The sequence below is a fragment of the Oncorhynchus mykiss genome, chromosome 7, assembly GCF_057628025.1.
Source record: "Oncorhynchus mykiss isolate SJ-2025 chromosome 7, ASM5762802v1, whole genome shotgun sequence".
NCBI lineage: Eukaryota > Metazoa > Chordata > Actinopteri > Salmoniformes > Salmonidae > Oncorhynchus > Oncorhynchus mykiss.
Window position 1 is genome coordinate 68056859 of NC_143028.1, and position 16421 is coordinate 68073279.

The window sequence follows — 16421 nt, forward strand, 5'->3', positions numbered from 1 at the left end:
GTTAAGACACTTCTATTTTTAACAGAAATTGTTGAGGTCACGGCCTTCCTGATAGTTTTTGCGTACCCTGAGTTCATAACCAGTGGAAAGGTGATGTTTATAGTGCGTTCAGGACAACTGCGAATTCTAAAAAATACGAGATCAAATCATGACGTCGGTGATCGTCAGATCAGAAATACAAAGATCCAGAAAGAGACCAGAATTCCCGAGTTGGAATTGTTTTTTAAACAATATAATTTGTTTACAAATGTGATAGCTGTAATTTTAGTTCATGGCTTATGCAGCTTGTTGGTCATTAGACAATCGGCATTTCTCACTGAGTTCAAAGCACGGGAATGCATTCAACTGGTATTTACGGCTTTACAACTGGTACATTCCCACCTCCCACTTCGTAACGAACGCAGCATAACCGGTCAACGCACACGTGACTTCTTTTTAGACAGGAAGTGTTACATTATTTACATTCCGAAAATACAGCAGATGGTTTGAGGGGTTCCAGTTTATGATTCTTAAAGACGTTCAAAAAAATGCTACTTAAGTGTGTACCCAGAGATGAACATAGTATAATGGTCGTTCCTACATAAAGTAGAGGTAATCTTGTCTCGTAAGAGTTGGTATTACGCATATTCTCTTTGGCTAAGTGTGGAAAGTCATACCGGAAGTTATGTAACATGTTTGAAAGGGACCAATCATCCAAATGAAATATAAATTATAGAGGTAAGTCAGCGAAAGAAGTATTACATAGTTATGTCGTGGCTGAATAACATCAGTATATGTTGTAATTAGGACCATGTCTATTAGTACAGTTTCAGGTCGCTTAATGTAACTTGTTTTCGATGTGGCACATCGGCAAAGGACAGAGTCCCGTATTGGTAACATTTTCTCGTGGTTGGTCTCAAAACAGTAATAGGTGTTTGCGCTGTCCTTACAATGTTATCTTCCTAAATGAATTATGTTGCCTGAATATTCTGCACTTGTCACACGTTAGTCAATCCCCATATAATTGAGTTGTAGTTTCATAAATAGGCCTACTGCTGTCATGTTTTCCCGCTGTCTAAATAACCCTCGAATTCTATCCCATAGTAATACATTTCAACAATTTAAATGGTACCATTTCAATGAGAGGCAGTACATTGCTTGTTTGTAAATCATATAAGCTCAGTTCTTCTGTTTTATGAATGTTTTCTAGTTGTTTTGATGGTCATACTTCCCTGGATCACCCGAAGACTGCTCTTAAAAGCATGGAAACGTTGTCCAGTCACAGTGCTTACCTTCTCCAGCAGTTACAGGAGCAGAGGATACAGGGGCTCCTCTGTGACTGCATGCTAGTAGTCAAAGGAGTATGCTTCAAAGCCCACAAAAATGTACTTGCTGCATTTAGCTCCTATTTCAGGTGTGTCATTAATATTAATCATCCACAAGTCATGTAGTGAATATATTCAAGAATATTGCCATACTAGATGAATACCTTGATTCTTAGGATTTTGTTTTTCCCTTACTACTACTGCTGCTATTGAACAAAACAGACATGAAATGGAGATTCATCATGCTTTGTGTTCTCATATTATAGCCTGATAGAGCTCCCCAGGGATAAATTAGCAATGTGTCGACATTGTAAAATAACCTTTTTACTTTTGTCCCAGCAGGTCTTTGTTCCAAAATTCGCCAAGTCAAAAAAATGATGTTTTTCAACTGGTCATTCAGGATGTGGGAGGTATAGGCCAGATACTGGACTACATGTACACTTCCCATCTAGATGTCAACCAGGACAATGTACAAGCACTGTTGGACATCGCCCAGTGCTTACATGTCCCAAATGTTCAGAGCATGTGCAACACTTTCCTGAAACCCAGCGCTCCTGCTGTGGAGGCCCCCCCTTCTTTCTCATTGTCTGGTGTCTTGACCTCGGAACACGACTACCTCCTCGGGACTGGCCTTGCCCAAGACGTGGACCTTCCTTGCCCTTCTTCGGTAGGCCAGAGGTCTGCCTTTGGCAATGGGGCACCAATGTCTCATGGTGGGAACGCTACCTCTGAGACTACAGCCATTACCCAGCCAGTCCCAGAGAAGCAGCTAGTACACGGCTACAAGCTACGCAACTTCTACAGCAAGCAGTACTTCAAGCAGAGTGCTGCTGCGGAGACTAGCAATGCAGCATTAAACCAAGGCCCAAGTCCCCTGGTGCTGGTTGAAGAGCAGCAGTTCCAATTTGGGGTCACACAACCATGTGCGAATGCCCCTGTATGTTCAGGCAATGCGATTCAGTCAAACCCACCCTGTCCGCAGGCTATACCAGGTCAGAAGGAGTTTGGTTCAACGTTGCCTGCTGAAGACTTGTCAACCACAGCCAACCCAGAAGGAAAAGTCTCCCCTGTCAACAAGCCCATGCGGCCAAAGAAAGCAGTCTACCTGAAGAAATACAACTACCTGCGCCCTCAGAAGGCTCTAGAAGAGATGTGCCTGGAGCAGAGCAGCGAACCAGTCAACCACTGCCCAAAGGAGACTCACCAAGAGGAGGTAGTGGTCCAGAGTGAGACACCTGAAGCTCCCGTAGACTGCCTACCTCCCATAGACTGCCTGGCCAGAGACAGGGAAGTGGTGTTGGAGACCGCAATGGATTCTCAACTTCCAAGTCCACCTCCTGTTGACCAAGAGGAGGAACCGGACCCACCAACCATCAGTGATCCAACAGAACCAACTGGGCATAAGGTGCAGTACTGCTGTGAGATGTGCGGGAAGACCTTTAAACACCCAAGCAACCTGGAACTTCACAAGCGCTCACACACTGGTAGTTTGTTAATTTCACTATTGTGTCATTACTGAATTTTGGAGCCTTAAAATGTGTGGGAAAAATGCTCAAAAAAGTCGTATGCTGAATTTTGTAAGGTGAAAAATTGTTTTTGTTTTTTTTTTCTCACAGGGGAGAAACCATTCCAGTGTAATGTTTGCAGGAAAAACTTTTCACAGGTAAAGGTGCACAGTTATCCTTTGTTCAATCAATTTATGAAAGTAATTTAGTGTGTCCACTAGGAAAATAAGGAGGTTTACATGAACACTGTTTTTTTTGACAGGCAGGTAATTTGCAGACCCATTTACGACGCCATTCTGGAGAAAAGCCTTACATTTGTGAACTCTGTGGGAAAAGGTATACACTTATTTTTTTATATATTTTTTTACAATTTAGAAAAGTTTTCCATATTGGGTGATCTGTCACCATACTGCTTGAATGGACAGTTCTAAATCAGTTGTCTCCATCTCTGGTCCTGGTCAATTACTTGGTGGGCAGGCTTTTGATCTAGCCTAGCATTTGTAGACCCTTGCTCTAGATAGCACTGTGGATAGCACTACATATACAGAACACATTTACAAACAATACATTACATCTTCATAAGCAGTAACATAACATCATGAATGTGCATGTGCCACAGCCGTCTAGATAACAATGGATGTGAGTCATAACATGGACTCAGCCATCTAATGTGGTGTATTTGTGTTATGCTGACTACTTCTCCTTCCGTCACTGTGGCATTTCCCAGCTTTGCTGCCTCGGGAGATGTTCAGCGTCACATTGTGATCCACACGGGAGAGCGGCCACACCTGTGTGACATATGTGGACGCGGTGAGTGCTACAACCAACAAATTACTTGTCCCAGTATGGATTCCTGGCACAATATAAACATGGATTCTTAGATGTTACAGTATTCCTATGTGCGTTTTAAGGTGGGCAGTATATAATGTTTGAGAAATCAAACCTCAATGAATAATTCTAACATTCTCATAACATTACAAGCCCTGCTATATATAAGCATTTAAAAATGTAAAGAAACAACAATTAAACGTGTTTATAATAGTGATGGAAAGTTTGGCTCATTTTACTAATCTTTGACTCGTTCAGTCAAAAGAACAAATCTTTAGACCCATTTGGTTCATTTGAGTCAATGGCCAGAGCACGCTGGACCCCCTACTGGCGGAAGATGAACTGAAAACTCAAGAGTCATGAGTCTTCAAGCCCGTCTCATTCACATGTCGTTCACCATAGCGGGCTTAGCGTAATTTGTGACTGAGACTTATAAATGTGTGCTTTAAACAATTGATTGCTAGGCATACAAATAAGATTATTTATTGATCTATTTGAAATGAGGTCTAGTTGTGGCAACAACCGGACTAGATTGTGAACGTCTCTTGGCGGAATGCATTGCTTGACTGTCGTGAGGCTCAAGCACAATGTCGCTTGCAAACCGCACCTCCCGAACACATTTTTTTTCTCAAGTTCGAATTTGTTGACCAGGGGCTGTGTATGTTTTGGTTCTTCAAAGCTGCGTCCATCATAAAATTCAATAATAAATTAATTGCATTAATTCTTGCACCATGCAATCTATTATCAGTTCTAAACATGTATTTTTCTTCTCTGTGATCATGATGTATTTTCCTGCATGCGTATATGACAGACAGTTGGTGGTCGGAGCACGTCTCTGGAGCCGCTGATCTGGAGGAGCGTGTATTAATCCTGCTGAAAGACTCAGTGCTACCAGCACTAGCAGGTCAAATGAACGACTAAAACGAATGAGTCACTCAGAAAAACAAATCGTGACTCTCGAGTCAGTTACAAGAGTCGTTCAAAAAAGACTAATTGTTTGCAAACTGCACATCACTAGTTTTATAAACATGCATTTATTAAGGATGATTCATGTCGATCTCCTATCTATCCATTATTATTAAGTGTTACCAAGTCCTCTTTGAATGCATGTTGTATCCTTCCTTACTCAGGGTTCAGTAACATCAGCAACCTGAAGGAGCACAAGAAGACTCACACTACAGACAGAGAGTTCACCTGTGACCAGTGTGGCAAGTCCTTCAACATGCACAGGAAACTGCTGAAGCACAAGATCAGACACTCTGGGGACAAACCGCACACCTGCCAGACCTGTGGTGCGTATCAACCTGTATTAGGACCGCCTCTGAGGGGACAGACCCTGAGGCTGTCCGAATATGGATACTGTATTTCATAGATACAGACATGAAGACCACAAGAAAAGTTTGGTAGAATTTTTTTTTGGTCTATGAATATAGTTTTCCAAATTCAGGCAACAGTATATTTTGCTGCATGAAGGCAGTTGTTGAGAGCACAATGTCAATGGATGGTTGATTGTGTTGGTTGGGTATATCATGATGACTCATATCAAACCGTACTGCAGGGAAGAGCTTTGCTGGGTCGGGCGACCTGCGTCGCCACGTGAGAACGCACACGGGGGAGAGACCCTACCTCTGCAACACCTGCGGCAAGAGCTTCACCCGCTCGGCTGTCCTTAGGAGACACTGCAATATGCACTGCAAGGCCACGCCGGACGACTCCAGCCCTGACGTAGAGGACCCAGAGCAGCCTGGCAGTAGCAGTATAGACGGAGGAGGAGGAGGAGGCCCATTCCACAAGCCTGTCAGCCACAGTAAAGCACCTGAGCCCAGGCAACCACCACCAACCTCCAATACCGTGATGGAACTCGATAAGCCTTCGCCCCCACCAGCACATACAGAAGCCCCGTCGACTAGCATCCACCTCATCCCCTCTACCTCAACATCCTTCCCCGAGCTGCGCTCCATCGTTCCCCAGCACCTCCTCCCCTCCACCCCCTCCCAGCAGCAGGAGAAGTGCCCTCCTCTAGCAGACTCCCTGAAACTGGGCAAAGCTCACCTACCTCAAGAGGCCCTTGTGTTTGGCCCCTATGTGGAGAATGGGCCGGTGGGTGTGGAGATACAACAGCAGGGGTCTGGGGCCTCGGTGGTGGCCCGGCCGTACCTCTCAGCCCCAGACAGTTACTGTGGGGCCCTCCCAGGGGCTAGCCGTCCCAGTGGTACCTCCTACAGGGCAAGTGAGGGACCCTTCTTTTCCAGTGTAACACTATGGGGGCTGGCCATGAAAACACTGCAGAATGACAATGACCTGGAGCAGTGAAAGCTGGAGCAAGTAGTGCGTCTAATGTGGCTTCCTTTCCTTGTCTCCTTTTGTCAGCACTGATTTGAAGACACTGTTGTAGGGCAAAACCACATGATGATAATTTGTCTGTTCAGTGCTTTCACATCATTGTAGATGAAGGGAAGGAGATGAGGAAAGGAGGTCACTCGTCTATTCAGAATTAGCCATAGAGTTTCCTTATGATGGAAGACTGCTTAGCACTATGATATTATCTAACTTCAATGAGTAGAATATAACACTCAGGTTTTTCCTTTTATAGGATATTGTTAAGATGGCAAAAAACGTATATTCTTTCTGGATAAGTATGCACTGTTTTGAAATAAAATATGCCAAAAAATATAGTTTTTTGGTTTAAAATATATTGTATTTTCATGCAGTAATGTTACAATGGTGTATTGTGTAAGCCTGCTCTGTCAGCCACACAACATAGAGGAAATGTATTTCTGGTTCATTATGGCTTCAATAAGTGTCTCCTTTTAGTTGATCCAAGCCACTGGCTAAATGTTCTCTTCAGAACAGGGATTTAGTCTGCAGTCTGAGGTCTCTGACCCCCATGAAGATAACATTAGGCATGAACGTGAAGTCATGAGAATGATCACAGCTAAAGTCTATGGATTGAGAATAGGCACAGACAATATATCATCAAGTCAGAAATATTGCTATTATAATGTAATATTTACTATTAAATTCACAATAAAGTGGAATGGGAACGATAGCAAAGCATAGCAAAATGTCTATCAGAAGGCCTTCCCGCAGCCACTGCCCTAAAACAGGTTCATGTGAGCTGGGCACGGCGCTGTTCAGCGGCTATGGAGCTGAAATTTGAGATCAGTCCTCCACTTTGCGTTGATCGCAGTACTGTTTTTGGTGCGCCAGTTTTATGACACAATAAGGACATACATTTCTCAAACTATTCACTTTTGGGCTGAAGAACTATAGCTAATTGTAACTAAACACGGCCACCTACACATTATGATAAAGTTGCTTATTTCCATAACAGGAGTAATTTTTGTATAATTCTAAGTATTGTGTAATAGATTAGCCCTAAAAAAAAGTCACAATAGGGAAAAACGGCAATCTAAGTTGGTAAGAAGGGGTGCACAAATAACACAACATTTGTTTTGTTAATGTAACAATTTTCTTGCCCTGAACCTGCTCTCAAGAGTTAATGTCTTGTGTTGCCTATGTAGGGGATGTAATGTTGTTACATCACTTACGCTGCCAACAGCAGCATCCATAGCTCGAAGGGACGCCTTTGAGGAGCATCAACGAGAGCTTGGCCATATTGTGCACCCAGTTTGTCGTAAATCGTCTGCGTCACACCTACACCGGCGTTCTCAGTTAAAGCAATAAAATAGGACAACAAAATAAATACGGACTTCAAGTAAAAACGTTAACCGGTAAGTGCTGATGTATTAGTCAATAGCATATACAGGTTTATCGTTCGTATCATTAAAATTGTGCTTATTGCAGCCGTAACATTCATAGGATACAATGGATGTGTTATTTTCGAGCGCTCCTTCGTGTATTTTTGAATGAAATTAACGAAAATAAATTAACGAAAATAATCCACCTTGCATACAGTATATTTTATCAATTGCAATGTGATATGTAGGTCTGATTTTGCTTAATCTCGGGTGATTCGCTACGTTAAAATAAAATGAAAACAATCACATGCCATTCAATTTTGACGACGCATACATGTATTTCTCAGACAATCACTGAACGATTTGTATCTCTCCGAGCAGGTTATACATTTACAGCCTTTCGTCTGGGAAAATGGTTAAATTGGGGAATAATTTCAGTGACAAAAACAACGCCAAAGCCGTCTCAGAAGATGGATTCGACACCATTCCCCTTATAACACCCTTAGATGCCAGTCAACTGCAGTTCCCTGCACTCGACAAGGTAAGATTTATTCAAGGGACTTGAATGCCTATTGATACAATAGATCTACGCTACCCATTGTCAAATATTGTCATGGGGTCCGTTTTCTTTATAGTCTGAAATAATATGAATGTGGTCAAATAAGGACCCAAATGGAAATAAACGTGTCTAGAGATAATATAATCACTGTTTGGTCAATAGCCTCAAATAAACATATGTAAACCTATTCTCCATTACACACATGAAGGAAATAGCCCACAATTTATTGCACTTGAATAAACACCTTCATGCAGGCCTATGAGCTCATTGTTTACACATCTTGGTATTTTTCCTTGTGTTTCAGGTGGTGGTAAAGACCAAAACAGACTATGATGGGGGGAACAAGAAGAGCAGGCTGCGGTCCCCAAAAATAGCAGAATTCTCAATAAGCATAATCGAAGGGGTATCTGAACGACTCAAAGTAAGACATGTTACATTCTTCTTCTTCTTCACCCTATCACCTCAACCTCGTGATTATTAAAACTGCTGCCATGGCAATGGCCTTTTAATGGTTTTGTCACACTCAGTACACTCAGGCAAATTCGTATCGTCTTTCACTAATTGGTCTTTTGACCAATCAGATCAGCTCTGTAAAAGAGCTGATGTGAAAAGATCTGATGTGATTCGTCAAAATACAAATTTTGTAGCAAAAATCCGAATTGGGCTGTCTGTCTAAACACAACCAGAGGTCTTTGAGAAGCAAATTGTTCAATTGCTACAGATCATCATCTTAAAAAGCCATATCTGCTCTGATTTGCAAGCTATCAAAGTGTCGGCCATCAACACCAATGGAGCAAATGCATCCCATGACGTCCCATAGCACTTGATTTGTATATCTATAGTGCTCTTCGTGGTGTTTCCCAGCTTAATAAGGCGTAATGTTATCACTTGTAAGACATGCACTGTAGATGAAAGGGACATTCATTACATGGGTTCTTCTCTGGCACCAAGACTGGTTTTGCATAGCATCCCCTCATTTACATTTTTTTTTAAATTATTTTTGCAAGATGTTTCTAACTGAGAAATATGACATCTATATCCTGGAAATCAGAATAACTTTTATTAAACCTCTGTCAAATAAAATTCACTATGTTTTGTCCCCCGACCAAGACAAGATCAGGGTCTATATTCATAAAGTGTCTGAGAGTAGGAGAGCTGATCTAGGACCAGTTTTGCCTTGATTATAATGATCCTAAATCAGCACTGCTACCGAGACTTTTAATGAATATGGCCCAGGCCTCATCACTGAGTGATTTCTCCAACACCTCTCTCCCACTCCCCGCCTCCTCAGTTCCTCAAAGCGCCAGTAGTCATTGCGTAACACCCTAGCGATGTCAGTGCAATGTTCTTGTGCAGACTCTTTTAAAGACGTCATGTTTCTCACTCTGTTCAGTTTAATATCCAATTCATATTCCCTAATCAAACCCTCAGCCACGTCTTGATGAGCTCTTGTAGATCTGAACAATAGAATAGGTGCAATAAGAAATATGGTAATAACTCCACCTAGCCTTCTGGCCCTGTATCCATAAAGCGCCACAGAGTAGAATCGAGGGGCTAGGCACCTTCAGTAACCCAGAGGTGATGTTTGTGTCTCATCTTCCCAGGTCACTCTGCTGGTGATTTGTACTTTGGCGTTTCTGGTTTGCGTGGTGTTTCTGGTGGTCTATAAAGTCTACCAGTATGAGCAGCCCTGTCCAGATGGCTTCATGTATGTGGTAAGCAACTAAGCATGCCTCTTTTTTTCCTCTTAAGTATTCAAGTACCAATGAAGACCGACATCTTTAAGAAATCCACTAATCATATCAATGGCAGCATACAATTGCATCTGCGAGATAAAATAATTGATTTACCACAGCAAGTTCTCTCTCTCTGTTATTGGCAACTTGATGTTTGGTAATTTTGGAAATGACAGGTTTTCACAGGCACTTCCTAGACTCCAAGTCTTGCTTCTCTTCACATTTCTATAGTTATTCCCTTTGTTCCTCTGTTAAATCTCTCTCCCGCTCTTTCCCTGTCTTGCAGCAAGGTCGGTGCATGCCGATGGGGATGTACGGTTACTACCCCCCTGGCGGGCGCGGGCGTCTCTTCACCATCATCAACCACTACAACATGGCCAAGCAGACCATCACCCGGTCCGTGTCCCCGTGGATGACCGTCATGTCTGAGGAGAAGGTCACCCAGCAAGAGACAGAGACCCACCAGAAGCTGGCCTAACGCACTGGGCTGTATTCAGAGGTGAAACGTTAAGAATGTTACAAATAGAACTACAATAAATAGAGCTCACCTGATGCCCAATTCAACATGAGCGATAATCACATCTGTTCTACAAAATGTATTTCTAATCTGAGTGTTTTGTAACGTTGCACCCTTCTGAACAGACCCTAGGATCACCATCCAGCCGTGTGAAAAATAGTATACACGGTGCCGTTCAAGCAAACCCGAAATCTGGAAAAACGTTCTTTAGCTAAAATGGTTGTTCTTGAGCTACGCCAGTTTTAACTGATATGATATAACTGCAATGTATCAGGCATAATGTGTTTTAATCAGTGAAATTGACAAATGCATTTGTGTAAGCACAGACAGGAACTGTTGTTGGATGGGTATCTGGTTTGTTTGAATACATACACAGACAGACACTTGTTGACAAAACATCTTTGTACATAAACATAATGGGGAATAAAATCTCACTTCAGTACCCCAAATATAAACTGACAACCATTCTAGTGTCTGCGGCGCTGGTTTAAACACATGCACGGTTCATTTTGTCAGGCTTCTGCATTTCACACAACCATACTTTGTCTTCATTACTACAAAACATTTAAATTACTGTCAGAGCATGTGCCATTTAACCCTTGAGATACAGAAATGTATAACTTTTTACTCCGACTGTTTTGCCTCTCCCATTTGTGGATGAATGGGTGTGTGTGACTCACTTTAAGATTCATTTTAAATTACTTTAATTGACTATTTGTGTAGAGGACTTTTTTAATTCTGACTCTTGTCCAATAGGAAAAAAGGGCGGTACTACCTAAACTAGTCCAATAAGAAATGCTCATTTTTGTTTTCCATTTCAAGAGGCCTGAATTCGACACAGGTATGATGTTCTTTATATTTATCCTGCATAATTGAACCCTCTGTAGTTTATCCGTCTCCACATGCAGCACTTAGAGCTCTTCTTTATTGGGACTGACACTATATTTGATCAGGCACTATGTCAATGCCTTCATAAAGCATGGGAATGCTTATTGTCACTGAATAGCATATCCTGTTTTCTTCTCGTTGCTATTGAATGTAAACGTGTAATGCTATATGAATAGGATTCTGTAGCTGTCAGTCACCATAGAACGCAGTCAAGTCATAAAGTGATGTGTAGTAGAACTCAAGAACTCTAAAAATGAAACCTCTGAAAAATGTGATTAATACATGGCTTTTCTTTTCAACATGTCATTTAAGAGTAATGCCTTCTGTTCTCACAGATTTTTTTATACAATGACGTAAACAGAAGTACATTTGATGCTGTTTTTTTTGTTGGGACAAATGAGTAATAGGCTTTGAGCTGGAAACCAATGTAAACAAATATCTATTAAAATGCACATTTCAAAAACGTTTTGAGTAATCCATATCTCAACACGATGAAGTTCATTCATGTATTGACGGGGATGGTGTAATAATGCTTAATCTTGTATCAGTAGTGTTCAATTCCCTTAAGATAAAGGAAATCATGTAATTTCCCCAGGGCCTTGATCAAAGTGAGATATTGGAGTGATATAATCCTTTTGCTGGGATATAGGATCATCCAAATGAACAGATTTTCAGAAGCATAAATCTGAGAATGAAATCTCTAAAGCTCATTGTTCCAAAGGCCATTTTCTGGATTGAGGTTCATCTGTGGATACTGTTGGTTTGTCATACACTAGACTGGAGAATAGCTATAGTACAATTTGTATAATATACAGGTAACTGCCAAAATAATGGAAACACTTGAGTAAATGAGGGATACAAAGTGTATCGAAAGCAGGTGCTTCCACACAGGTGTGGTTCCCTAGTTAATTAAGCAATTATCATGCTTCAGGTCATGTATGAAAATGCTGGGCATGCCATTATTTTGGCTACCATGGCTATGCCCCCATAGGATCACAATGACCATCCACAGGGCACAAGTGGTCACTGAATGGTTTGATGATGTAACGATCATCTGCCATGGCCATCTCAGTCACCAGATCGCAACCCCTTGGAACACTTATGGGAGATTCTGGAGTGGCGCTTGACAGCCTTTCCCACCACCATCAACAAAATACCAAATAATGGAATTTCTTGTGGATGAATGGTTTTGCACAGTGGTGTGTATTTGTGGATGCCAAGGGAAGCCAGGCTTCCCACAAAAATAGACCCCTCAAATATTTATTTTGTCTCTGTTTCATAATTTTCCTTCAATTTGCAAGAAGCTGATGACTGTATCTCACAGGAGAACATCAGAGCGAGCAAAACAGTGCCCCTCTGTCTCTACGTGTAGGCCATCTATCTGATACTGTCTGGTCCAAACGAGTATGACATTGTTGCCACCCGTAGCATTGAATGCAAGGGAAGCCAGCAAGCATTTGGCCTCCCTTGACAAAAAAAAAGCATAACGAAATTGCCAATCAGTGTTAAGCTAAACTGAGCGAGCTCAACTGTGAATGTTCCTGGCGGGGGGAAAAAAGTGTCAAGGGAAGCCAGCTTGGATTTGGCATCTCTCCTATCAAATCGCTTTGAAGACATACGTCATTAACAGAAGCAACTTGAATTGTTGCATCTTGTGTTGTTGTCCACCGGTGGCTAGATAACTAGCTAGCTAAAATGATCCCTTTCCTAAATTAGACATGAGTGGAGATAAGGATTTGGACTTGTGGTTTTACCTAATTCTCCGTACTGGCCAATGATTATAACAGCAATTCTGAGCCAACCATTAATTCATACATTGTTGTGCCCCTGGCCTGAGAGGATGGAAGTCCAATATGTAGCTAGATGTAGAAGGCTAATGTTAACTAGCTAACGTTGCCCATGAAGGGAAGTTTGTCTAGCGAGCAAATATTTTAGCCAGGTTGCCTAGGACAACAAAAAATACGTGTGTACTGTATGACAGAGTGATAGACCATTTCGTCAACATGAAAGAGAGGGGGATGGTATTGGCGTTTCACTACAAGTAGGGCGAGTCAACATGTTTTTCTACTTGCGCAAACGCAAACAGAAATAAGAATGAAGGACATCATATTTAACTTCTGTTGATTGGACTAAATTGTTTTTGGTATCTTTTAGATGTCACTGTATTACACTAAGCAGAGGTGATTTGAGGATGTTGAAGTTGAAATGGTGCTGGAACAGAGGAGGCAGTTATTGTTTTCTTTGTTGAATTAGCAGCAGACAGAGTAGGTTGTAATATGGCTTTTTTTGGAGGGGGGGGGGGGGGGGGGGGTTGGCTTCCCCAGTGATTTTACCCACGCACCGCTGCTGGTGTCTCATCCATCCAATAGAGTTCCAGACACTTGTAGAATCTATGCCAAGGTGCATTGAAGCTGTTCTGGCTCATGGTGGTCCAATGCCCTATTTATGACACTATGTTGGCATTTCCTTTATTTTGGCAGTTACAGTGCCTTGCGAAAGTATTCGGCCCCCTTGAACTTTGCGACCTTTTGCCACATTTCAGGCTTCAAACATAAAGATAAACTTTTTGTGAAGAATCAACAACAAGTGGGACACAATCATGAAGTGGAACGACATTTATTGGATATTTCAAACTTTTTTAACAAATCAAAAACTGAAAAATTGGGCGTGCAAAATTATTCAGCCCCTTTACTTTCAGTGCAGCAAACTCTCTCCAGAAGTTCAGTGAGGATCTCTGAATGATCCAATGTTGACCTAAATGACTAATGATGATAAATACAATCCACCTGTGTGTAATCAAGTCTCCGTATAAATGCACCTGCACTGTGATAGTCTCAGAGGTCCGTTAAATGCGCAGAGAGCATCATGAAGAACAAGGAACACACCAGGCAGGTCCGAGATACTGTTGTGAAGAAGTTTAAAGCCGGATTTGGATACAAAAAGATTTCCCAAGCTTTAAACATCCCAAGGAGCACTGTGCAAGCGATAATATTGAAATGGAAGGAGTATCAGACCACTGCAAATCTACCAAGACATGGCCGTCCCTCTAAACTTTCAGCTCATATAAGGAGAAGACTGATCAGAGATGCAGCCAAGAGGCCCATGATCACTCTGGATGAACTGCAGAGATCTACAGCTGAGGTGGGAGACTCTGTCCATAGGACAACAATCAGTCGTATATTGCACAAATCTGGCCTTTATGGAAGAGTGGCAAGAAGAAAGCCATTTCTTAAAGATATCCATAAAAAGTGTCGTTTAAAGTTTGCCACAAGCCACCTGGGAGACACACCAAACATGTGGAAGAAGGTGCTCTGGTCAGATGAAACCAAAATTGAACTTTTTGTCAACAATGCAAAACGTTATGTTTGGCGTAAAAGCAACACAGCTGAACACCATCCCCACTGTCAAACATGGTGGTGGCAGCATCCTGGTTTGGGCCTGCTTTTCTTCAGCAGGGACAGGGAAGATGGTTAAAATTGATGGGAAGATGGATGGAGCCAAATACAGGACCATTCTGGAAGAAAACCTGATGGAGTCTGCAAAAGACCTGAGACTGGGACGGAGATTTGTCTTCCAACAAGACAATGATCCAAAACATAAAGCAACATCTACAATGGAATGGTTCAAAAATAAACATATCCAGGTGTTAGAATGGCCAAGTCAAAGTCCAGACCTGAATCCAATCGAGAATCTGTGGAAAGAACTGAAAACTGCTGTTCACAAATGCTCTCCATCCAACCTCACTGAGCTCGAGCTGTTTTGCAAGGAGGAATGGGAAAAAATGTCAGTCTCTCGATGTGCAAAACTGATAGAGACATACCCCAAGCGACTTACAGCTGTAATCGCAGCAAAAGGTGGCTGAATAATTTTGCACGCCCAATTTTTCAGTTTTTGATTTGTTAAATTTTTTTGAAATATCCAATAAATGTCGTTCCACTTCATGATTGTGTCCCACTTGTTGTTGATTCTTCACAAAAAAATACAGTTTTATATCTTTATGTTTGAAGCCTGAAATGTGGCAAAAGGTCGCAAAGTTCAAGGGGGCCGAATACTTTCGCAAGGCACTGTATGAAAGACCATAAGGTTTTCAAAAATAATTTTCTTCATCTCAACAAAGCGTAAGTCTACAATGTGTATGGTCAAGACCTCAATACAAACAAAGAATAATGAATAGCTCAAAAACCACTTACTTCCTTTGAGAAAGACAGCAGAGGACAGTTGCTGTTGATGCAATAACAAGCATTGTGGTCAGTATGTGATACTGATTGCCCATATATGCACACAGTACAGGTGGACGACAGCACTTTGCATTCAGCCAACTGTGTGCTTTACTGCATTTGTAAACATGCGTTTACACGGTCCTCTTGTGGATCGAGTACCGTTGACAGTAGTGAAGTCGTCCTCAAAGCACATGTCTGGGGTCAGTTCTCTTCGGAGTAGGACAAGCTGGTCCTAAACCCAACATTTCGTCCATCCAACCATATACCTCAATGTGATAACCACTTAAGCCCAGGCTGATGTCACTCCCTGCTGATGGAAGTCACTTACTTCCTGGTTCTGCCAGGTTCAAGGGGTTAGCTGTCATACCAATCCAGGAAGAGCAGAGAGAAGGAGCACATGACAAGGAAGAAGAGAATCCAGACACGGAATCCAGCATTGTTTTGGATGGCCTGGAAACGCAAGGCAAGCATATGATGAAACCACAGAGTTAAAAGACATCAATGGCTGTGCTAAGCACCTCAAGAGTCAGTCACAAATATTTGGTACATTTGTTTTTCTAAAAGTTACATCCACCAAAGGAAACATGGACACCCTCATAATAAAAACATATATTTAGATAAATATTTCAAAATATGTTATATATAATATATAATATCTACACACAATAATATACTGTACAGTATAAAGAGCAGGGTAAACTACTGGGGTTGTTTAGCATAACCTTCCATTACCTCTCGGATGTCCTCGTTTCCCTCTTTGACGTTTTCAGTGGCTCCCACGACTAGCTGATGGATACTGTCTATCTCAGTTTCCTGTGAAGAACACAAAACAGGAAATAATAACACATCAATAACACTTTATTAAGTGGGATGGGCATTGGACCAGGGGGAATAAGGAAGTCGCTCACTTGCATTAGCACCTTCTCCGCAAAAATCTCCTGGAGACGTGAGATTTCGACAACCTTGCCTTCGATTTGCCTGAAAAACATTGGGAGGAGATTAATCTTTGCGTCACCTCAGTCATATTTAGGAATGTAGTGGTAAGAATGGTCTGAAGGGCTGATTAAACACTAACCTGACTTCATCTACTAGGTTGCTCATCTCACTCACCAGCCTCTGGTTCTCCTGTTCAAACTAGACAGAGTGAAACCCAATCAAATAAA

At 41.8% G+C, this 16421-nt stretch overlaps 3 protein-coding genes across 5 annotated transcripts in view; 2 read left to right on the forward strand and 1 right to left on the reverse strand.

The window, feature by feature from the left end:
• The first annotated feature begins 371 nt into the window (after window positions 1-371).
• On the forward strand, window positions 372-6334 carry zbtb49 (zinc finger and BTB domain containing 49). 2 transcript variants are annotated; one of them, XM_021610560.3, is made up of 8 exons: window positions 372-717; window positions 1190-1393; window positions 1647-2788; window positions 2921-2967; window positions 3072-3145; window positions 3537-3619; window positions 4768-4929; window positions 5196-6334. In XM_021610560.3, the coding sequence occupies exons 2-8, from the start codon at window positions 1242-1244 to the stop codon at window positions 5948-5950; spliced, it is 2415 nt and encodes an 804-aa protein (XP_021466235.3). In that variant the 5' UTR covers window positions 372-717; window positions 1190-1241; the 3' UTR covers window positions 5951-6334. The 2 variants fall into 2 exon arrangements, with proteins under 2 accessions (XP_021466235.3, XP_090097964.1); XM_090241838.1 differs by lacking the exon at window positions 372-717 and adding an exon at window positions 4449-4541 and having other exon boundaries at window positions 1194-1393.
• Window positions 6335-7132: 798 nt separating this feature from the next.
• LOC110528471 (neuronal vesicle trafficking-associated protein 1) lies at window positions 7133-11502 on the forward strand. Of its 2 annotated transcripts, XM_036984052.2 has the most exons (6): window positions 7169-7371; window positions 7720-7879; window positions 8202-8318; window positions 9502-9612; window positions 9920-10132; window positions 10276-11502. In XM_036984052.2, exons 2-5 carry the CDS (start codon window positions 7751-7753, stop codon window positions 10109-10111), a joined length of 549 nt encoding a protein of 182 aa, XP_036839947.2. In that variant the 5' UTR covers window positions 7169-7371; window positions 7720-7750; the 3' UTR covers window positions 10112-10132; window positions 10276-11502. The 2 variants fall into 2 exon arrangements, with proteins under 2 accessions (XP_021466237.2, XP_036839947.2); XM_021610562.3 differs by having other exon boundaries at window positions 7133-7371; window positions 9920-11502.
• LOC110528472 (syntaxin-18) overlaps window positions 10419-16421 on the reverse strand; it is a 45825-nt gene continuing 39822 nt past the window's right edge. The window contains exons 8-11 of the mRNA XM_021610563.3: window positions 16334-16392; window positions 16167-16236; window positions 15991-16071; window positions 10419-15708 (exon numbers count right to left, since the gene is read on the reverse strand). Of these exons, the coding sequence (XP_021466238.1) occupies window positions 15613-15708; window positions 15991-16071; window positions 16167-16236; window positions 16334-16392 (306 nt within the window). The 3' untranslated portion in view covers window positions 10419-15612. The remainder of the gene's footprint in view (window positions 15709-15990; window positions 16072-16166; window positions 16237-16333; window positions 16393-16421) is intronic.

What these genes read in the sequence shown, in the direction of transcription:
- LOC110528471 (XM_021610562.3), top strand. Translation starts at nt 7,751, where the DNA reads ATGGTTAAATTGGGGAATAATTTCAGTGACAAAAACAACGCCAAAGCC. An exon ending in AGTTCCCTGCACTCGACAAG is followed by an intron (nt 7,880 to 8,201) that starts GTAAGATTTATT and finishes CTTGTGTTTCAG; the next exon opens with GTGGTGGTAAAGACCAAAAC. An exon ending in CAGATGGCTTCATGTATGTG is followed by an intron (nt 9,613 to 9,919) that starts GTAAGCAACTAA and finishes CCTGTCTTGCAG; the next exon opens with CAAGGTCGGTGCATGCCGAT.
- zbtb49 (XM_090241838.1), top strand. Translation starts at nt 1,242, where the DNA reads ATGGAAACGTTGTCCAGTCACAGTGCTTACCTTCTCCAGCAGTTACAG. An exon ending in TCACAAGCGCTCACACACTG is followed by an intron (nt 2,789 to 2,920) that starts GTAGTTTGTTAA and finishes TTTTTCTCACAG; the next exon opens with GGGAGAAACCATTCCAGTGT. An exon ending in TGTGAACTCTGTGGGAAAAG is followed by an intron (nt 3,146 to 3,536) that starts GTATACACTTAT and finishes GGCATTTCCCAG; the next exon opens with CTTTGCTGCCTCGGGAGATG.